At 43.1% G+C, this 20,656-nt stretch overlaps 1 protein-coding gene across 7 annotated transcripts in view; it reads right to left on the minus strand.

Annotated features, from left to right (window-relative positions):
• The window catches only part of LOC101829789 (heat shock transcription factor 2 binding protein), a 109,072-nt gene that overhangs the window by 74,486 nt on the left and 13,930 nt on the right, over positions 1 to 20,656 (minus strand). For 6 of the 7 annotated variants that reach the window (XM_021227493.2, XM_040732077.1, XM_040732078.1 and 3 more), the window contains exons 5-7: positions 9,901 to 10,050; positions 7,448 to 7,580; positions 5,213 to 5,330 (exon numbers count right to left, since the gene is read on the minus strand). In XM_021227493.2, coding sequence (XP_021083152.1) covers positions 5,213 to 5,330; positions 7,448 to 7,580; positions 9,901 to 10,050 — 401 coding nt within the window. The remainder of the gene's footprint in view (positions 1 to 5,212; positions 5,331 to 7,447; positions 7,581 to 9,900; positions 10,051 to 20,656) is intronic. The other variant, XM_040732079.1, reaches the window with a different exon arrangement.

A 20,656-nucleotide genomic window follows, 5' to 3' on the forward strand; every position in this document is an offset into this window, starting at 1 on the left:
AGTAGCAGATACAATGTTTGACTGGGTGGGGTTCCAGAACATACATGCATATAGATCAGGTAAGGAGGCATGACAGGGCTCTACAAGGCCGTTTCTAGTCAAGGAATGGTGGATGGTACTCCACCTAGTCCCTGCTCCTTGAAGTTTCTATTTTCTTTTGTGCCCACCTGATGGTGTCCTCGGTGTTACCACCTGGTGGAAACCAGTGGACGTCTCAGGGCCTTCACAGACAACTTCGTGGCAGCTCCGTGTCCTGTGAGCAAACCCACTGGATCACATCTGTCTTGCTTTCCTGAGTACTTGTCTCTCAGCCACATGTGGACTGCTGCTATAAGGCCTCTTTCTCATTGAAGCGCTTATCTGTCAGAGACAACCACTCTGGGACTGTCAGAGTGAGGACTGCTATTTTTGTTATCTGCTTGCTTTGAGACAGGGTCTTGTGTAGCCTATGCTGGCCTTGAACTCTCTATGTAGTTGTGAACTTGAACTTGTGTTCTGATTCTCCCGCCGTTATTTCCAGGGTGGGAACTGCAGGTGTGCACCACTGTGTCTGATTTATATGGTGATGGGGGAGGCCTCCTGTGAATTAGGCAGGTCCTCCAACAACTAGGCTATAGCCTCCAGCCTGAGGACTGTACTTTAAAACACTTCTAGAAATATTTTCACAAAGTATTTTAAGAAACAAGCAGTATCTGAGAACCAAGCATAAAGATGAAATGACCGAGCCCACATCTTACTATGTTGCTTCTCTCCCATGCTTGTCAACTGAACAACACTTTCAAAAGGCTGAAGAATTTCACATATCTAATATGAAGCATGGGTTTTGGTTGCCTGCTTTCATCAAAAGTCAAATGGAAATATCAGTGTCACATGATAGCAGGGGAGAAAAATGCAGGTAGTAAACAAACTTATACTCCTTGGAAAGTTCCTGAAACTTAGGAAAGCCTCTCCTCTGGGTTATATAACAACTGCTGGAGGATGAGCCAAGCTGCCCGCAGTTGTGTGAGGAAGCAAAGAACACAGCTTTTGTGAGTCATCGCTCAGGCTGGAGTTGGAATTTCAGTGGTGGAATTGCCTTTGAGTCATCCATGTTTCAGTAAGTAATCCCAATAAACTTTGCTTCACTATTATTAGATACAATTGTTAATTTGGTCTGTTGTCAGTGCCCTATCTGGGATAAGTAGGTATTTGTTCACCTCTACTTCCCCCCAAGAAAACAAAGTAACACAACAAAGCCATCCATACTACATTTTGACAAAGATCTAGTTGTATTCTGCCCCTATAATGAGAACTTAGAGAGCTGGATTCAAAAGCAATGGAATTGTTTAGTGGAAGGAATGTGAAGGCAAAGCACATTCAGGTTGTGACATGATTTCTGACCCTGCTCTTATCTAGGTCTTACAGTTAGAGTGGCAAGTAGAACAGAGAAACGTGACCTCCGCAAGCATAAGGCAAAGAGAAAGCTAAGTAGGAATACCATGGGATTTTGAAACCTCAAAGTCCACCCTTAGGGACACATCTCAGCCAATAAGGCCACACCCCCTAATCCTGGCCAAACAGTTCCACTAACTGGGGTCACATATTAAACCATATGGAGCCAATTTCATTCAAAACCACAACCACTGAGCTATCTCTCCAGCCCAAGATTTAAAAAAGAAAAAAAAAAGGTCTTACATGTAAAAACAGCAGTTGGGAGGAAACAGAACCCATCTCTGGGCCTGAGGCACCAACTGTGAAACTAAGTAACTTTTGATGGTAAAGTGTTAAGAGGAAAAGCCCCAGGGGAGAAGTGAGTCAAACATTTTTTTAAAAAAAGCTCAGAACAGTAGAGGCCCTATTCAAGAGGACTTCGGCTTCTGTCAAAAGCGAAGGGACTTCAGCAGAGGAGAGCCTAAAAAAACGCTAGAAAGAAGGCAGCAAGCAGCCTGCATGGAAGATAGCCAGCCACGTGAGGAAGCCACCTGAGGCTGGAGCATGCCAATATCTCACATGGGATTAGAAGCTGAATGTATACAGACTTAGAAGGCTGCTGGGAAGAGAAGCCAATGTGATGGCTCTGCAGACAGTTCCGTCACCATTACTGCCATCAACATGTGCTTACCAAGATCCACAAGCACAGATGCCAAGGAAGGGAGGCTGCCAGAGAGTCAGGCCCCACACAAAGCTTGCTGGGAAGCAGAAGGGGGGATTAGCTGGCCCATAAATACTGACCTCACAGAGGGCACAAAAGGAAAGGAAGCAATGGATCGGCATCCAGAACCCACGCAGACATCAGCACATCACTATGGGAAAGGCTCAGCAGGAAACGGATAATGGGACAGACAGGTGATTCACAGAGACGGCACAAGCATGCAGGAAAAAATGCCCACCTCGCTGGTATTCCAAACTCAGAGAGGGAAGCGGGTGGATGATTGACTGACCAATTGACTGATGATACATATATTCTCTGTAGGAGCAAATAACAAAATGCTGACAAGGATGCAGGAAACAGTACACTGGCATCATCTTACAAAGCTGTATGGGCACCACTTCTCAAAAATCCTCTGGAGAAACTCATTCACAGGTTCACAAGAAGATATTTACCAAGTGTTCACTGCAGCAGCATATATGTAGAAAAACTAAAAATACCCAAAATGTCCCCTCAAGCTGAGACGGGTGATCCGAACATTAGGACTCCTGCAATTTTTGAGACCCCAAAGAAACAAATCAGATCCACAGTGGTTTTAACACTATTATAAAGAAAACTGCATGTCACATTACAACACACATTGCTCATGAACACAGACATGTCAACATAAAACACTAGTGCAGACAGACTACAGTGTGGTCCACACAGGATGTCACAGTACATGTACTTCTTACCTCCATGGAACACAACTATAAATTATGAACAGAATGCATGGAGCAGCTACTTGAGATCTATGACAGGTACCCAGCATATGAGACGAGGAAATAAGAACAGAGCATGAAGTACCACCAAACCACTCCCCTCTTGAAGATCTCCATAGCTGCAGGGAGAGTTAAGCCGCAGCCACAGTCATACTTTGGGCCACACCAAGCCTCAGCATTCTAGATGGGGACTAGAAAGGGGAGCTCTGGGAACAACAGAGCATCGCAGGCATGATGAAGAGTCAGCTTTTCAGGAAAGTGGCCCCATAGAGCTAACTGTAAACCCAGCCTCACCTCAAGCTGGGCATGTGTGCACCTCATCACATACAGCATTATTCCCTGGGCCTCCCATGGGTCCCCGGGTGGCACTAGGAAGCACAGAGGGCAGCTCCACTAGCATTGAAAACACCAGGTAAAGACATTCTAGACACAGGACTGATACTGAAACAAATCCAACTGGACTGTTGCATTTTCCAAAGGTTTAAACATGAGACTTTTCTAACATAATATTCCCAATGCCCAGGATGCATCCAAAAGTATTCAGCATACAAAGAGAAAAAGAAAATCTCAACTACATAGAAAAAGATAAGAGACACCAAGGCCAAGATGGCACGGGTGTTAGAAGTATCTGTCATAGAAGAACACTAATGGCCCTCAAATTGTCCTGCCCTGGGGCTATATGTCAGCACAGGAATGCTTGCCTTGTGAAAAGCACTAGGATCCATTCCCAGCACTGCCCCCCAAAAAAGAAAAAATATTTCCTGGCCTAATCCTCAAGACTATATATATATACATCATACTCCGATAGTTAAATTACTCCTGGCAAAGGAGGCTCTGCAGATGCTCTGAGTGATTGAATAGGTTTGTCTAATATGCCTAATCTGAACACACGAGCCCACAAAAAGCAGAGATGCACTCTGGCTAGGAGCAACAGAGAAAGTCTGATACACACTGTGATGGATAATCATCAACTCAACTGAATTTATAATCGCCATGGAAAAGCAACACTGAGGATGTTTCCAGAAAGGTTTAATTGAGAGGGAAGACCAACCCTCAATATACCATCCTATGGTACCATCCTATGGTGCCATCCTATGGTACCATCCTATGGTGCCATCCTATGGTACCATCCTATGGTACCATCCTATGGTGCCATCCTATGGTGCCATCCTATGGTGCCATCCTATGGTGCCATCCTATGGTGCCATCCTATGGTACCATCCTATGGTCTGGGGATAGAGTAGGATACAGTAGGCTGGTGAGGTGGCTCATTGGGTATTTGTGGTGGCCAGTGTTCAATTCTTGGAGCCCACACAGTAGAGAGAACTGATGCCCAATAGTTGTCCTCTAAGTTCAACATGCTATACCTGCACACAATTTCACAAGGAGCACACATGTACACAAACATAAATAAGCAAATAGTTAAAAAACACTTTTCAAAAGGAGGAACTGAGCTGAGTACCAGCATTTTTCCTCTGTTTCCTGACTATGGATGCCATGTGACCAGCTGCCTCACATTCTTGCCACAGTGCCTTCCCTGCCATGAGGGACTGCACCCTCAATCTGTGAACATAGACATTTCTTCATTCTTTCAACTGTGTTTGTCACAGTAACCAGAAAGGTAACTAGTACAGACGCCAAGTATAAGCCCTGTGGCATGACAGTGGGGCCATGTGAGAAAGACGTAGTTAGCCCTGGACAGGATTCAGTTGGTACCCGAAAGAACAGAACAAGGAAGCCGATTTTTCCGCAGCCTCCTCCAGGGGCCCAGCTGAGCAACACCCTGAGGTTGACCTCATGAGACACTCAGCAGGGGGCCCACTCGAGCCAACTCAGATCCTGACCTACAACACTGCAAGACACTAAATGGAAGTTTGTCGTGATTTATTACAGTGATTTTTAAAATAGCTACAAATGTCAGTACCTGGGTAGGAGACCACCAGAGCCAGCACCTACCAAAGCTCATTCTGAGGCCACTAGAAACACAACCCTGAAATAATTAGGACCCACTGATCAGTCTAAGGGGTAAATGTTCCTTTTCTTGATTCATTTTTTTTCCCTGAAATACTACTTAACTCAACCCTCGGCAGAATAAAGCAGGAGGAACATGAGTTCAAGGCTAGCCTGGGCTCTACATCAACTCTATCTCAAATAAAATTACATAAGATATGACCTAAGATCTAACACACCCCTTATATCCTCAAGCCATTTGTCTCCTGTTTTCAGCATACTGCTAGATCAACTATGTTTACTTAGAGAAGGGCTCATGAGCATAGTCTAGGCACTGCACAAGTGGAGAGACTGTGAGCTGCTATCTACATACACTTTGAGTTTGGTGCACTGTCCGGGCTTTAAGTCCCCCAGCAGCTGCAACATGGTGTCCAAGAGCACCCGACTGGAATTCACCAAGAATTCACGGCCACATGCCATGGCAGCAACATCTGCAAAAGACAGAACAAAGCATCAAGACCACAAGTTCCCCACAGAGCACATAACAGTGAACAGAGAGAAGTGACCCCACCAAAGTTTTCCTCGAATCACCACACCTGCATTTCATTCTATCTCTATCTCTAACTTGCTCACACACACTAATAAGAAAATTAATAATAATAATAGTCTCAGGGTTTCTATTACTGTGGCAAAACACCATGACCAAAAAGCAAGTTGGGGAGGGAAGGGTTTATTTGGCTTAAATTCCAGATCATTAGAGGAAGTCAAAACAGGAACTCTAGCAGGGCTGGAACCTGAAGGCAGGAGGGTGCTGCTTACTGGCTTGTTACCCCTGGCCTGCTCAGCTTGCTTTCTTATAGAACCCAGGACCACCAGCTCAGAGATGGCCCCACCAACCACAGGCTCAGCCCTCCCCAATTGACCACTAATTGAGAAAATGCCTTACAGCTGGATCTCATGGAGGCATTTCCTCAGCTGAAGCTCCTTCCTCTCTGATGACCCTAGTTTGTGTCAAGTTGACACACAAAACCAGCCAGTACAATAATTAATAACAACAACAACAATAATGGTTTTTTTCTAAAAGATCACAGGTGCTTCACAATCTGGAAAAATCCTGCTTATCAGATAGTATAATCTCCGGCTTTGTCCTTATAGATCCAAGGAAAACAGCTGGTCAATGAACATTTAAAAATGGTGCTGTTTGTGGAGCTGGCATGATGTTAGATAAGGACCTGACAACAGTAATAACTACTACAAATCAGGAAGTAATGTCATAAACCATGCCCTAGGACACCAGACCAATAGATAACTGGTCCAAGCAGGCAGTGGAACTGATGACCAGTCTCACCCGAAATCAAGCATTGAGAAACCCTTCAAGAATTGTCTAATGGCCGGGCGGTGGTGGCGCACGCCTTTAATCCCAGCACTTGGGAGGCAGAGGCAGGCGGATCTCTGTGAGTTCGAGGCCAGGCTGGACCGACAGCCTCCAAAACAATACAGAGAAACCCTGTCTCATAAAACCAAAAAAAAAAAAAAAAAAAAAAAAAGAATTGTCTAATGACCTTTAACTATAATATGCGATGGGAATCATATGATGTCAAAGGTAGAACACAAAAGCTGAATCTTTCCTAAATGTTCTGCCCTACTGTGATCAGCAAATGCATTTTGTCATACATCAAGCTCTGCAAATGAGCACAGAAACCAGACCAAGTCATTAAACTGGCCCTAAGGCTGGTAAAGCCAGTACTAGCCCTACCAGTATCCACACACAACTATACAACTACTTGCCAGTAATCCCAATATACAATGCGATTACATTCTCCCTCCCCCCCTCCTCCCCTTCTCTCCCCTCCACCTGTGGATCAGGATGTGACTCCTAGCTACTGTTCCAGTGGCACACATGTTGTCATGCTCCAAAAAAAAAGTTGCAAAGGTCATGGTGTCTCTTCACAGCACCATAACACTAAGACAGGAACAATGATTGGACATGTAATATTAAGTATCAGTAATCGGTTATCTTTTGTAACATTCAATGATAGGTTCTTTCAGGGACAGTCACTGGAAAAACAAAGTTTTTAGAATCCTTCAAGTGGAGTTTAGGTTAAGCTTAGCTCACAGCTTTTGCTTTAGCCAGACATGAGTTAAACAGCAATCATTCCAAATGGCAAGTAGTTAAATGTACATTCCGAGGCTTTTGTTCTTTTACTTCTGTTATGTACAAAAATAAATAGCAGTCAGGTATCATGGTGAAAGTCTTTAATTACAGCACTCAGAAGGCAGAGACAGACAGATCTCTGAGATTAAGGTCAACCTGGTCTACAGAGTGAGTTCCAGGACAGCCAGGGCCTCACAGAGAAACCCTGTCTTGGAAAACCAAAAATAAATAAATAAATAGTAGTCAAATGAACCTGCATTTATTTCTAATAAATTATAGTGACCATAAGCCCTTGGGGTTCTTTCCCATACTGGAAACATCTAACACCTATCCCAGATCACTGAGATAGACTCCAGGATGAACAAGGTCCTCCAGATACTGCCACACACACACAAATTCCTAACTGTGATTACCGGCCCTGCTATATAGCACTATGTCTGAAAAGTTACCTACTTGTTACAATTCCAGCCAATGCAAATACAAACTGGTTTTCATCAGAATCAACCTCCTTGACATCCCCATCCAATGACTTCACATAACTCTCCATTGTCTGACCAGTGATGTTGAAAAACTTCAATGCTTTGTCCTGAAAGTTTAAAAATAAAAGGATACAAGTATAACATCTTTCCACAGAAGTCAGTGTAACAACATCACAAATGTGCAAACTACACAGAAGAAAGATTGACTGCAAAACAGAAACAATCATAAAAACCTGTGCCACCACTCAGAGTTCCCAGGAGGGAAGCAGTGGAAGGAATACATGACTATTTTTTGTGACAGGGTTTCTCTGCATTGTTTTGGAGCCTGTCCTAGAACTCACTCGGTAGACCAGGCTGGTCTCGAACCACAGAGATCCGACTGTCTCTGCCTCCCAAGTGCTGGGATTAAAGGCGTGCGCCACCAACGCCCGGCAGGAATAAGTGACTTTTGAGTGGCCAGCCCCAACTGGGACATCTGTCAACCACCACCACCAAGGCTTGGAAAACATCACAGAACGACAGAGCTGGAGCTGCAGTAAAGAGGAGCACCGTGAAATGATGTCTTCTGGACACTGGTCAACCTCCAGCAGCTGTGGCTCTCTGCACAAGACCTGTACAATCAGGTCGGTCCACATCCTAGCACGGGTGGGAGATGGGCTTATGAGGCACTATGCCTCACTATGTCTCACTGAAGAACTACTAACGATTGATGGCTGCGGGGGGAGTCACTGTTCTTCAGGTCTGTGGGCGCTGGTAGGTTCATGCTCTAGTGGATGATACACCCATGCATATAGAGCAGCACTAACCAAACTTAATGAAGTATAAATGGTAAAAGGGAAGTGAAAGGAGGAAATAGGAGGGGGATTTGAGTTATCTATTTCTGAGATATACTGTGCATGTGTGTGTATGTGTATATAAAATTGTCAAGAACCATTTAAAACCAAGGCATATTTTAGAATGTGAAAACAAAAAACAAAATCTGAGAGAATGGCATAAGGGAACTTCCTGGGTGATAGAATGTTCTAAGACTAGACTGTGGAGATGGTTTCCCAACTCTAGAAATTTTCCAAGAAACCAATGGACTGTGTAAGTCCAGTGGGTAAATTACAACATGGAAATCATCTTTATTTTTAAGACAAAATCTTACGCAGTCCAGGAAATTACACTTTAATAAAGTCCAGCAAACTTTTAAGGACACTATGTCCTCCCTCAAGCTGAACACCACATCCTCTATGCAGTAACTAATGTAGCTTCTTGCCAAACGTCCCCTCTCCACTTGTACTCCTCCTCCCAGAGTTAGACCCAACCTGCTGTGGTGCTTCCCTCCCTCAGCTGTTAGCTGTACCCGACACCACATCTATCTCAATCACACAGCTCTCACGTGCCTCCTTCTTCCCCATCTGCCCTGCAGAGAGCCACATGCTTCACACAAATACACTGGAAGACTCCACAGCCCTTCTACCCGCAAGGGGGGTGGGGAGACGCGACAGGGACGGGACCAGCATCTACTTATCTCCAATCACAAAATGACATTCCAATAACAATAAGCCTTATCTCCCATGCTGCAGTACATGAACCCTCCACTCGGTCAAGTGACCTCCCCTCCTAATACAAGTCAGACTTGTTACCCTATACCTCTGATTTGACTGATTCTATCTCCTTTTTTATAATCTAGGGTTTCTTAAAATCATTTATTTTATGTGCATTGGTGTTTTGACTGCATGCATGTCTGTATGAGAGAGTTGTGTCCCCTGGAACTGGAGTTAGAGACAGTTGTGACTACCATGTGGGTGCTGGGAATTGAACACAGGACCTCTGGAAGAGCAGTCAATGTTCTTAACCACTGAGCCATCTCTCTACCCCATCCCCCCCCATTCTATCTTCTTGAACTATCCTTAACAAACATTTTCTGCCATTTCTACAGACTCATCAAGGCCCATTTTAAATCCTCTCCTTATGGGAAGCTCTCTTACATATGTGCGCACTGTGTGTGTGTGTGTGTGATGTGTATTAGACACACACATATATATATATATATATGTCAAAAGTTTTAATTATATATTACCCATGAGGTAAAATACATATGAGCACCTTGAATGCTGTTAAGTTTCTTTTATTTTTTTTTTTTTTTGGTTTTACGAGACAGGGTTTCTCTGTATTGTTTTGGAATTACATTTCTTATATATAAACATTAAAGTGGTTAATATATCAAAAACCCCCCTTGGGTACCGGGACAGAAGGATGGTACTTCATTTTACACATCCCCAGAGCACCAGGTGACACAATGAACAGAGCAAGCATCTGGCAACCTCTGATGAATGAAATAAAGCAAATTTACATCATGGCAGGGCTCAGCAGTCAATGTCATGGCAGCCAAGCTGTCTCTTCCAAGTCACAAGGCACATTCAACACTCCCAGACAACTTACTCCTCCCAGAATAGCTTTGACGACTTCCTCACTGCTGGAGACACCCCAGAGGAGGGTACAGGTAACTGCTCCCATTTGTGTACAGTACTCAGCCTGCTGGAGGAGCTGCTGTTTCGCCTCATTCAGCTGTTGTCGAAGAGCCAACTTCTCCTAAACTCACAATAAAATAGAAAAAGAAAACAGATAACTAGCATTCAGTCTCAAAAACCTCTATTACATGTTCTCTTTCACAATGATACTTATTAGAGAGATAGCATTCGGAATTCCTGAAAACTAGGGCAAGTAGAATCTAGCCCTTACAGAGCCACAATCCACATCTGAACAGTAAAGCTCCAAGCTTAGAGAAGAATACACGGCTGCTTTATAGCTCAGTGATAACTGCAAAGAGTTATCCATCCATTCATGTAAAGAGAAAACTAGAGATGGCTTGTGTACCATGTGACCAAACCCAGAGCAGCACCATCAGACTGAGAAGCAAAGTAGCAACCTAATATGCAGCCAACACAGCACAGCACTTCTAATCGGGAGCCTGTCAGTCAAATATCCATTCCACTGGCAGATGCCACACTGAGTTGAGGGAAAGAACTGTAGAAAATTTCCGTCTAGGCCAGTGGTTCTCAACCTGTAGGTCATGAACCCTTTGGGGTCAAATCACCCTTTCACGGGGATTACCCAAGACCATCAGAAAACACATATATTTACATTATGATCATAACAGTAGCAAAATTATCGTTATGAAGTAGCAATAAAAATAATGTTATGGTTGGGGTCACCATAACATGAGGGACTGTATTAAAGAACCACAGCATTAGGAGGGTTGAGAACCACTGATCTAGGCAAACTATGAAGAAGTCCTCTTGAGTGTCATCGAAGGTATTGAAAAACATGAAAGGCACGTGCAACTGTGAAATGACACTAGAATCAAACAACAGACCTAACACCAGACAGGAAAGCTTCAAAGGTGGGTACCCCAGACACGCTCAGGCCAGTGCATAGATACCAAGGCCATGGAGGCCAGGGATGGCTTCCTGCCCTCATTCAGCAGCTTCTAAGAACACCTGAAGCCAGGCCACTCTCAGACAGGGTCATTAAGGGAAGAAGAGAGCTATTTTCCCATGAACCTCACGGCAGTACATCCAGAGGAGTTCTCTTCAGGTGGTCAATGAGAGTGTCTCATCCTCCCCAGTGGCCATGATTCTCTGGTGCTAAAATCCCCTTTAAGGAGACAGCATTTCCTAAGAGATGAACTGGGACGGGGGTAACCCTCAGTGGTAGAGCACATGCCTACCCATACATGAAGCCCTGGGTTCCATCCCCAGCACCACCCAGAAGGGAGCAATAAACTGAAAAATGTGAAAATCTAGGTAAATTCATTTATATCAAACACAATTAGTTCAACTACAATTTAAATTATAATAGATGGTTGAAGTTTTTTTCTTCTAAATAAATCAATATTTAGTAACGAAGAGAAAGGGGCTTTTTGCCTGAAGTTTCAAGAGAATGGGGGTGGGGGAATGGAAAGATAACTCAGTGGTTAAGAGCACTGACTCCTGCCGGGCCTTCATGGCACACGCCTTTAATCCCAGCATTTGGGAGGCAGAGGCAAGCAGATCTCTGAGAGTTCGAGGCCAGCCTGGTCTACAGAGCAAGTTCCAGGAGAGCCTCCAAAACAACATAGAGAAACCCTGTCTCGAAAAACCAAAAAAGAAAAATAAAAGGGCACTGATTCCTCTTGCAGAGGATGAAGGTTCAATGCCCAGCAATGCCTGTATTCCAGTTCCCAACACCCTCTTCTGACCTCCACATAAATACATGTAGACAAAACATCCACACATATATAGTAACAATCAAATGTAAACGATGTGTGTGTGACTTAGTGATACTGCAGTTTGGATTCCTAGCCTGCCCTTCATGCATATGTAAATGAACTGACAAAGTCATGGGCATGTTTATATGCATCATTACACTTTGTTCTAATTTCTTCCCTACATCACATTCACAATCAAATAGCAGAGAAAAACAAATACACCCATGCTTGCTTTTTTCAGCTAACTTTCTGCACTCTTACAGAGTTCAGGATCCAGATCAATTTGGTACCATCTACATTAAGGGTAGGTCCTCCATCCCACCAAGACAACTCTCCACAGACATGAACTGATCCTGGGTGATTCTAAGCTGTGTCACAGCATTACAAAAGCATAACTGTAAACTGCCATGCTTTTTAACTAACTATCAATGAGAACACTAAACTTACTATCATTTTAAACAACTATCACTGAGAAAGGGGAGGCTCTCCCTTGTCTCAGACTCCAACATGTCTATGTCAAATGTCCTCTCTGGGTCAGCCCTCTCTCCCAAGCTCTGTAACAGGGAGAAGGAAAAGCAGCAAGCACCTTAGGGGTTTAACAACACTGTGTCCCTGAGAATATAGAAGGTGAACCCTTTCCCACAGAGGTTGTTATTGTTGGGCCCGTGGTAGAATATGCCTGCAGTGGGAACTAAGTGGAGAGACTTGCAACCAGAAACCCAGCTGCCTGCAGTCCATTTCTGTGAGGTGACGCAAGCCTCTCCTGGATGATAATACCTCTGTTTGCTCTCAGTCAGGCTACACCAATCACATTTGATGGTGCTATCTGTTACTTTCTATTTGTTCTTTCTTTTAATTTTTCTGACTACATACTTATAAACTCATTTATCTGAAACTGCAAGTACAGAACTTCTATAATATGTCACAACAAAATAGTGATCCATTTTTTTTAAAAAAAGCAGTAAGGTAAATTTCAAACTTCAACCAGGCATGGTAGTAAACACATATAATCCCAGCACTCGGGAGTTGAAGAGTTCAAAGACAGACTGAGCTTCAAATATTTTGTCAAGGGGATTCAGGGGAGGGAGGCCACAGGCTAAGAAGAACTAATATACATAAGGCCTGCCATACATACCTTACAGGTTCCAGATCCACTGATTCAGCCAATAGAGGGCTGAAGCTACCAAACCTTTTTTTTTTTGTAGGTGCTATCAGTCAAACTCAGTACCTCATGTTTGTACAGCAAACACTTTACCAAATAGGCCATCTTCCCAGCACAAGTATAGTAATAGTTTAAATAGCCTGTGCATTGAATTAGATAGCATAAATAATCTGATAAATTAAGGCCTGTAGTATAAACTGTATGCAAATACTGCACTTGCTCTTGTAGGGTCCTGAACACCCTAAGACTATCCATGAGGGGTCCTGGAACTGGTTCCCTCAGATAGTGAGAAACAGCTGTATCTGAAAGAAGACAGATAACTCAGTCCAGCGTGGAGAAAATGTCTAGGTCCTGTGTACGCAGGGGGAGAGGAGGCTAGTCTATTCAGCTGTGACCCCACAAGCTAGATGCACAAAGCAACAGTGGCACGAATGCCACTTTCTGATTGTACTTAAATCTCACTCCACAAGATGAAATGTATTTCATGGCACTGTTTACTGGGCCCCAAAACTCATATCTGGCTAAATCCTCAGCCCTAAGGGAGAACAGTACTACTATTCTGTCAAATGGACATAGTAATAACCTGCCCCTAAGTTCTTACCTTTATACCTAAACATTTGTACATTCTCAACACTCATGAGACAAAATTATTTTTGGAGAAGATGGCAACTAATACAGAGACCTATAAATGGTCAACATGCAGAATAACTGCAGAGTGCTCAGCTCTAAAAAGAACATTTATATTACACACACACACACACACACAGAGAGAGAGAGAGGAAGAGGAGGAGGAGGAGAGTTTGTAGAAACACACAAACTCATGGTAGCTGGGGCATATACAAGGCTTGCACAAGGTCAAGTCAGCCAAGATCCCAGAATGGGTGGGGAAGAACTCATAAAAATCCTACCCCTATCTGAAGAGCTTTTAGAAGTAGAATCACTTCTCTCCAGAGATATGGCCCCTGAGAGACTACTCATGCTCCTGTAGAGACTCTCACAGCCATGCACACACAGACAACACTAAATGGACTTAGTGGACATTAAGAGGTGGGGGAACAGTGTGAGAGCAAAAGCTTAAGAGTGCAAATGGAGCTAGGAGTGAAAGGGGTGCACACATGATATAAGAAGAACTGGAGGCGAAGGAACAGGGGAATGGGCTTGATCCAAACACATTATATGCATGGATGAATATTACATAAAATATTATTTAGACTTCTAAGACAATTATCAAATAAAGAACCTTTCTAAAATCTTTATATAGTTCATTTCAGACTTTAGCTGGATTATACTACTAGCTAACTTTTCTTTAAGAGGTTTCTTGAAGGGCTGGAGAGGTGGTTCATCAGTTATGAGCTACACTGCTCTTGCAGAGGACTCAAGAGTCCATTCCACATCAGGTAGCCAATAACCACCTGTAACTCAAATTCCAGGAAATCTGACACCCTCTTCTGGCCTCCAAGGGCACCTGCAGCACACACATGGTGCACATAATCTCACACAGGCACACATACATATAAATTTAAAAACAAACTTTTAAAAGTGTTTTGAAGAACTGTGTTAATGTTTGCAACAACTTCCTTTTTAGCATCCTAAAAGTAGCAACTCTTTCCTAATGAATTAGAAATATAAAAAATAAAGTAACAGAAAACGGAAATCTCTATTCTGGCTGGTTTGCTAATGGAGAAAGGTACATGCTGTCAGTATTTAGGCATCTGTTGTTTGGGGTTCTGACAGGACACACCCTCAGCTGCAGTCACTAAGAGCAACACCTGTGCACATTCACTATGTTCCCTTTCAAAAGGGCCCTGCCCACCTCCCATCCTTCTCTCTCGCTTTTCTCCTCTGTCTGTCTGTCTGTCTGTCTGTCTGTCTTTTTCTCTCTTCCTTTCTGTTCCTTTCTCTCCCTTTCTGTCCTCTCTCTCCCCCTCTTCCTCTCTCCTGCTGCTTCTGTCTCCAGAGGCTGGTCTCCCCCTTCCCTTTCCCCTTTTTATGATCCCTTTTCCTAATTAAAAAAAAAACCCTCTGCCTGATCCCTGTCACATGGCGTCTTTCTCTCAAGCACCGCTTTTCTTAAATTACAACACATGCTATTGGATAAAAGTGAGTGGAGCCAAACATGCTGATGAATGCCTTTCATTCCAGCTCTCAGAAGGCCGAGACAGGAAGAGCAATGCCAGCCTAAGCTACACAGAGGTGAAGGCAGCGCAGGCTCCATATTAAGACCCCATCTTTAAAAAAAATGAGGAGCAGCAGCAGCTGCAGCTGCCTTTCAGTAAATGCCTGTATTGAATGATAGAATGATCAGGGTTTCAAACACTTCAAGTATCATCATCGTCCTAGTACTCTGACCTTCATGGAAATGAGGGAATATTTTAGTTTTGACTATTTTTCTATTTCCAGTCAAGTTTCCCGTTGAACAGTCCACTGGTTGAACAGGGATAAGCAAGCTGGCTATAATAAGGCCACTTGTCTCTTCTGGCAGCTGTCTTTTCTGTAGCACTGTCTGTGGTCCATGCCCAGGCCTGCACAGATCATGAGGCAGGACTGGACGCTTATTTTAGAGCTGAGGAACCAGGAAAGAATCCAGCAACTACAAGACTGAATTAGATTACTGCCAGTAAGTACTTCAGTATGGGTAGAGATCATTACAAAATGACAGAAATGACTGAATCTAGCATGTAGGTAAAGTATGGAATCAGCCAGGCAGTGGTGGCACACACCCTTAAATCCCAGCACTCAGGAGGCAGAGGCAGGTGGACTTCTGTAAGTTCAAGGCCAGCCTAGTCTACAAAGCTACACCAAGAAACCCTGTCTCGAGAAACCAAAAAAATAGAAAGAAATGGAGGGAGGAAGAAAGAAAAGAAAAAGGAAATGATGGAATCAAAAACATGTGTTGTGCAAGCAGCATCCCTATATAGGGACTTTACTAAGCTATAATGAAGCAGGTTTCTCTTCTTCAACACAACTTAGTTGGACCATGGGAAGAGGAGAGTTGGGACTGGATGGATGCTCTTGGGGTACAGAGGCTGCCTACGAGAAAGAGTCTTGGCAATGGCAAAAGGCCTTAGCCTTCTGGTACAAGAACAGCTGTTGGGAATACAGAACACCTGAAAAGGACTTAGCTATCTGCTGTATTTGCTTGGAAGTTTGTTTTAAAACAGGTCTTATGTAGCCCAGGCAGATCTCGAGCTCACTATGTAACAGAGGATGATCTTGAACTCCTGACCTTACTGCCTCCAACTTCCAAGTGTAAGGTATGTACCACCATGCCCGGTCCATGCAGTACTAGAGGTCAACCCCAAGGCCTTGTTCATGCTAGACACTCTACTATCAAGGGTTAGTTCACAATGTGTCTGCTCCATGACCCTTTTCAGTACTGACCTGGTATATTGTTAGCCTTTCATCACTGACAAATGCCTGACAGGACAAGGTAACAGGATAAAGATTTCCTTTCCATTAGGGTTTCAGGGTTTCAGTCCATAGTCATCCATTTCATGACTTAGTCCTGCAGACAGGACAGCTGAGCAGAGCAAAGTCGTTCACCTCATGAACACCAGTAAGCAGAGAGAGAACAGATCTGTGTGTTCTCCGTCTTGCCTTTTTATCCCCTTCTGGGTTCTCAGACTACTGTATGACACAAGCAGCAGTCAGAGTAGCTGCTTCCCACTTAATCATCTCTAGAAATACCCTCACAAGCACAGCAGAAATGTCCTTTACAAATGTCCTCAGTGTTTCTCAGTCCAAATTGACAACCAAGATTAACTAGCACAAGTCCACCCTCTGTCAAACACACCTCCTTAACCACATCTCCTAAAACCATACCTAATTTCCAAAGGTAGCTACAACGGCATACATTAATTCATAAAACATGACAGAATCATCCTGTGTGTACCCCAAAATAGTTTAGTTTCCCCCAAAGTCTCAATAGCTCTAGCATTGCTCAAGCGACAAGTACAAACTTTCCTAAGACTCAAGGCAAGTTCTCACCTGTGAGCCCCTGTAAGACCACAAAGAAAGTTTTGCATTTCCTAAGTACAAGGCAGAGTAAAAGACTTCTATTCCAAAAGGGGCATGGGAAAAGGTGGGCAGATACCAAAGCCAGATGGGAATCAACTTGGCAATTATAAGCTCCTGTAGCTCAACGGCTGGCATCCCAGACTAGTGCCGTGATCTGGATGCCAAAAGGCTGGGGCAGCCCAGCCCCTACATTTTGCCACTGCAGCCACTGGCTCTTCCCGACTGACCCTACTCACTGTCTAGAGCTTTCCTTGGCAGACAGTCTACATTCCTAGCATTTTCAGCTTCTTGAGGTCTCTATTCCTTCACAGCTTCATCTATTGCTCTCTCAAGGGCTACAATATCCAAGTACTCGTACCACACTCATACATCATCTGGCCTCCCTAACATTCCTTGGAAATCTGAGTAGAAGCCTCTATGACCTTCCTTACCAAAACAACATCAGACTGAAGACAGCAAGGTCTGCCACTAGCTTAAGCCAGTTCCCAGTGTAGACAAATTCACGTAATATTCTCTAGTCCAGTTTTCAACACTCCTGAGCACAGTCTTTACTTTTTGTGTATCTAAAGCCATTCTGGTCTTCTGAGCTCCTCCACCAGAATCACCCATAGCTCTGCTTACAATATGTTAAGCTGTGCTGACCTATGAGTGTCTGGGTAACGGAGCAAGACTGGAGGAATCCAGGTAGGGCATGACTGTATTGCATCTTGCTAGGTCAGTTCTTGCCTAACATGTACAAAGAGACCAAGGTTTGATCTCTAATATCAAACAAACAAACTTGGGGGACAATTCCCTAAGTCCTCTTGCAAAAGGGTACCTCTGCAGGTAGATCTTTTAACTCATTTTTTCCGTGAACTTAAAACACTCTTCTTTTTTTTTTTTTTTTTTTTTTTGAGACAGGGTCTCTCTACATAGCTCCAACTGTCTTGGAATTCACTATGTAGACCAGCCTGGCCCCAAATTCACAGAGTTGCCCTGCCTCAGCTTCCCTAGTGGCGGGATTAACACCAGATTATACTCCTGACTATAGGATGAGTGGGCTTTCCCTGATCACTGAGCTGCCCTCAAGGCATCTTATCTAGTGACCTGGTTCTAATCTCTAATGATTATCCATTTCATTTACTAGTCCCAACTTTAAATGTGGCCTTTTTAAAACTAGTTTTATTTTAAATCTTCCTACCATGCTTTTTTTTCCTCTAAATGTTCACTGTAAGTCTGGCTAAAAGGATTTTTTTTTACACAGCAAAAGCCCTGTAGTAGCCCAAATTCTGGACTACCTTAAAATTTCCTTTTCCATGGGGATTGGAAAGATGGTAAGAACCGCGGGCCACAAAGTCCACTGTGAAACTGTCTTCTGAATATGACAGGGAAGCTATACCATCGAATTGTCTACAATATGGCTGCCTGAACAACACCTGAACAAGTCCAACACCAATTGGCATACTAATGTGAATGAGAACAGCTCACAGGGCCCAACCCTAGATGAAGAAATACAAGCAACTCACAAGTGCTAAGAGAGGGAAGAGGCCCCTAATTGACTCTCCAATACCAAGTGGTCAGTCCTAGAATCATATGATATAAGCAACATTCAACAGACTAAGCAAGTTGCATTTATAAATTTATAAAATGTGTGTGTGTGTATATAACAGTGATAATAAAAAAAACAGGCTATGAATTTGAGAGGAAGCAGGGATTGGGAGACATGAGAAGAGTAAAAAGAAAAGGAGGAAGAGAGATTACACAATATTTTAATTAAAAATAAATTTTTTCTTTCAGATTACTCAGCCAGTCACCTTTGAGCTCAGCTCCCATAAAGTCTTATAGCACAGACACAAGTAGACAAATTCTTTGTCATAATGGAACATGAATGGAACAGGTCTCTAGATTCCCAGTAGAATCCTTGATCCCATCTGAAATCTCTACTCTGCATTTCCAGTCTTCTGAGCGCACCCCACAATCCTCACCAAGCTCTACTCACAGTATTTTTTTTAATTCCAGCTTATATGTCCAGTTTTCCATATTCCTCCTACAAACTAGTTACAAACCACATGGCCAGGTTTAATCACAGCACTGGCCCTGCTCCCAGCACCGATACTCTGTGTAAAGCACAGTATTTCTATTGCTATGACAAATGCCTGAGAGGAAAAAAATCAAAAGGAGGAAAAATTCATTTTGACTCACAATTTCAGCACATGGTCACCTGGCTCACTGTGGCTGTCCTGGAACTCATTATGTGGGCCAGGCTGGCCTCAAACTCACAAGAGATCTGTCTGCTCCTGCCTTCCAAGTTCTGGGATTAAAGTGTTTTAAATGTCTATCAACTCCTTCTTGCCTACTGGTCAACTTCTAGGCCATAAAATGTTTAGTATGACACTAACCAGACTGCCTTGCAATTTATCACCTGGTCTTAATAGACTGGCAAAACTAAAACTTGAACTTTGTGTTGTTGGATCTAATGCAGGCTTACAAAGAAACTCTTTCCTACCACATTCTGGTTGCTCAGTATTAAAATACAAGCCAACTCTCCCAGTTTTCAAAAACCTCTACTACAGCCACAAACATTCTGAATTCCTTAACATTCATTAGCACACGGGCAATATGACCTTGAATCAGCTATTCAAACTCTTGTACAATAGTAATACCCATTGATATGCCTGGGATAAGAGAAGCACATGGGACACAATGACTGTGTACCTCCTAGGAGACAGCAAATATCCAAAACATACTAGCTGTCATTGTTCAGCACTACTATTGCTTTATTATTTTATAATACAAAGATATGAAAGCCCAAAGTTTTATAAGTGGCAGCATAGAACTAGTTTGATAGGAGATGAAATAATGTATACTATCCAATTGTAAAAAGTGTCTCCAAAAATATAGTAGGTGCTAGAGCAGTGGCTTGGCAGTTAAAAACACTTGCTGCTCTCACAGAGGACCTTGGTTCAGTTTCAGCACCCACAGTACAGCTTATGGTGGTCTGTAACTCCAGTTCCAGAGGATCTAGCACCCTCTAGCCTCTAGAGAAACCAGTCCCACACTTGCTACAGAGACATACATGTAGCCAAAACTATTTATACACATAAAGTAATTTATTTTAAAAAGTCTTCTCCAATAGTAAAATAAAATATAATTAGTTTTTCCTAAATATCACTATCAATCATACCTAAATTAATTAGAAATACTTCTAACTTAATATATCTATCTCCAACTGTAAGTAAACATATATACAATATTTTCTCCCACAGTCTTACTATATTATAAGCATGTACATTAAGCAGACTTTTTAGTTTTGTTTTGTTTGAGACAGAGTCTTCCTATGTAGTCCTAGTTGCCCTGAAACTCACTATGTAGGCCAGACTGACCTCAAACTCAGAGATCCACCTGCCCTCTGCCTCTGAGTGCTGAGATTAAAGGCGTGTCCCATCATGTCCAGCTGAAGAAGACTTTTAAATACAAAAATTAAAAGGAAGCCAGTGAAATGCTCAGTGGGCAAATAAATGCCAGAACCCACATGGGAAGAAGAGAACCAACTCCCACAAGTTTTCCTCTGACCTCCAAAATGAAACATACACAAGCCTGCATATATACACATGTGCTTTCTCTCTCTCTCTCTCTCTCTCTCTCTCTCTCTCTCTCTCTCTCTCTCTCTCTCTCTCTCTCTCTCTCGCATACACTCACTCTAAATGTACAAAAAATATTTAATTAAAAGGAAGCGAATAATCTACATGTTAAATGGTTATAAACTCTGTTAACAGTTCACCTACCTTCCA

This window comes from Mesocricetus auratus, unplaced genomic scaffold (assembly GCF_017639785.1).
Source record: "Mesocricetus auratus isolate SY011 unplaced genomic scaffold, BCM_Maur_2.0 Super-Scaffold_100027, whole genome shotgun sequence".
NCBI lineage: Eukaryota > Metazoa > Chordata > Mammalia > Rodentia > Cricetidae > Mesocricetus > Mesocricetus auratus.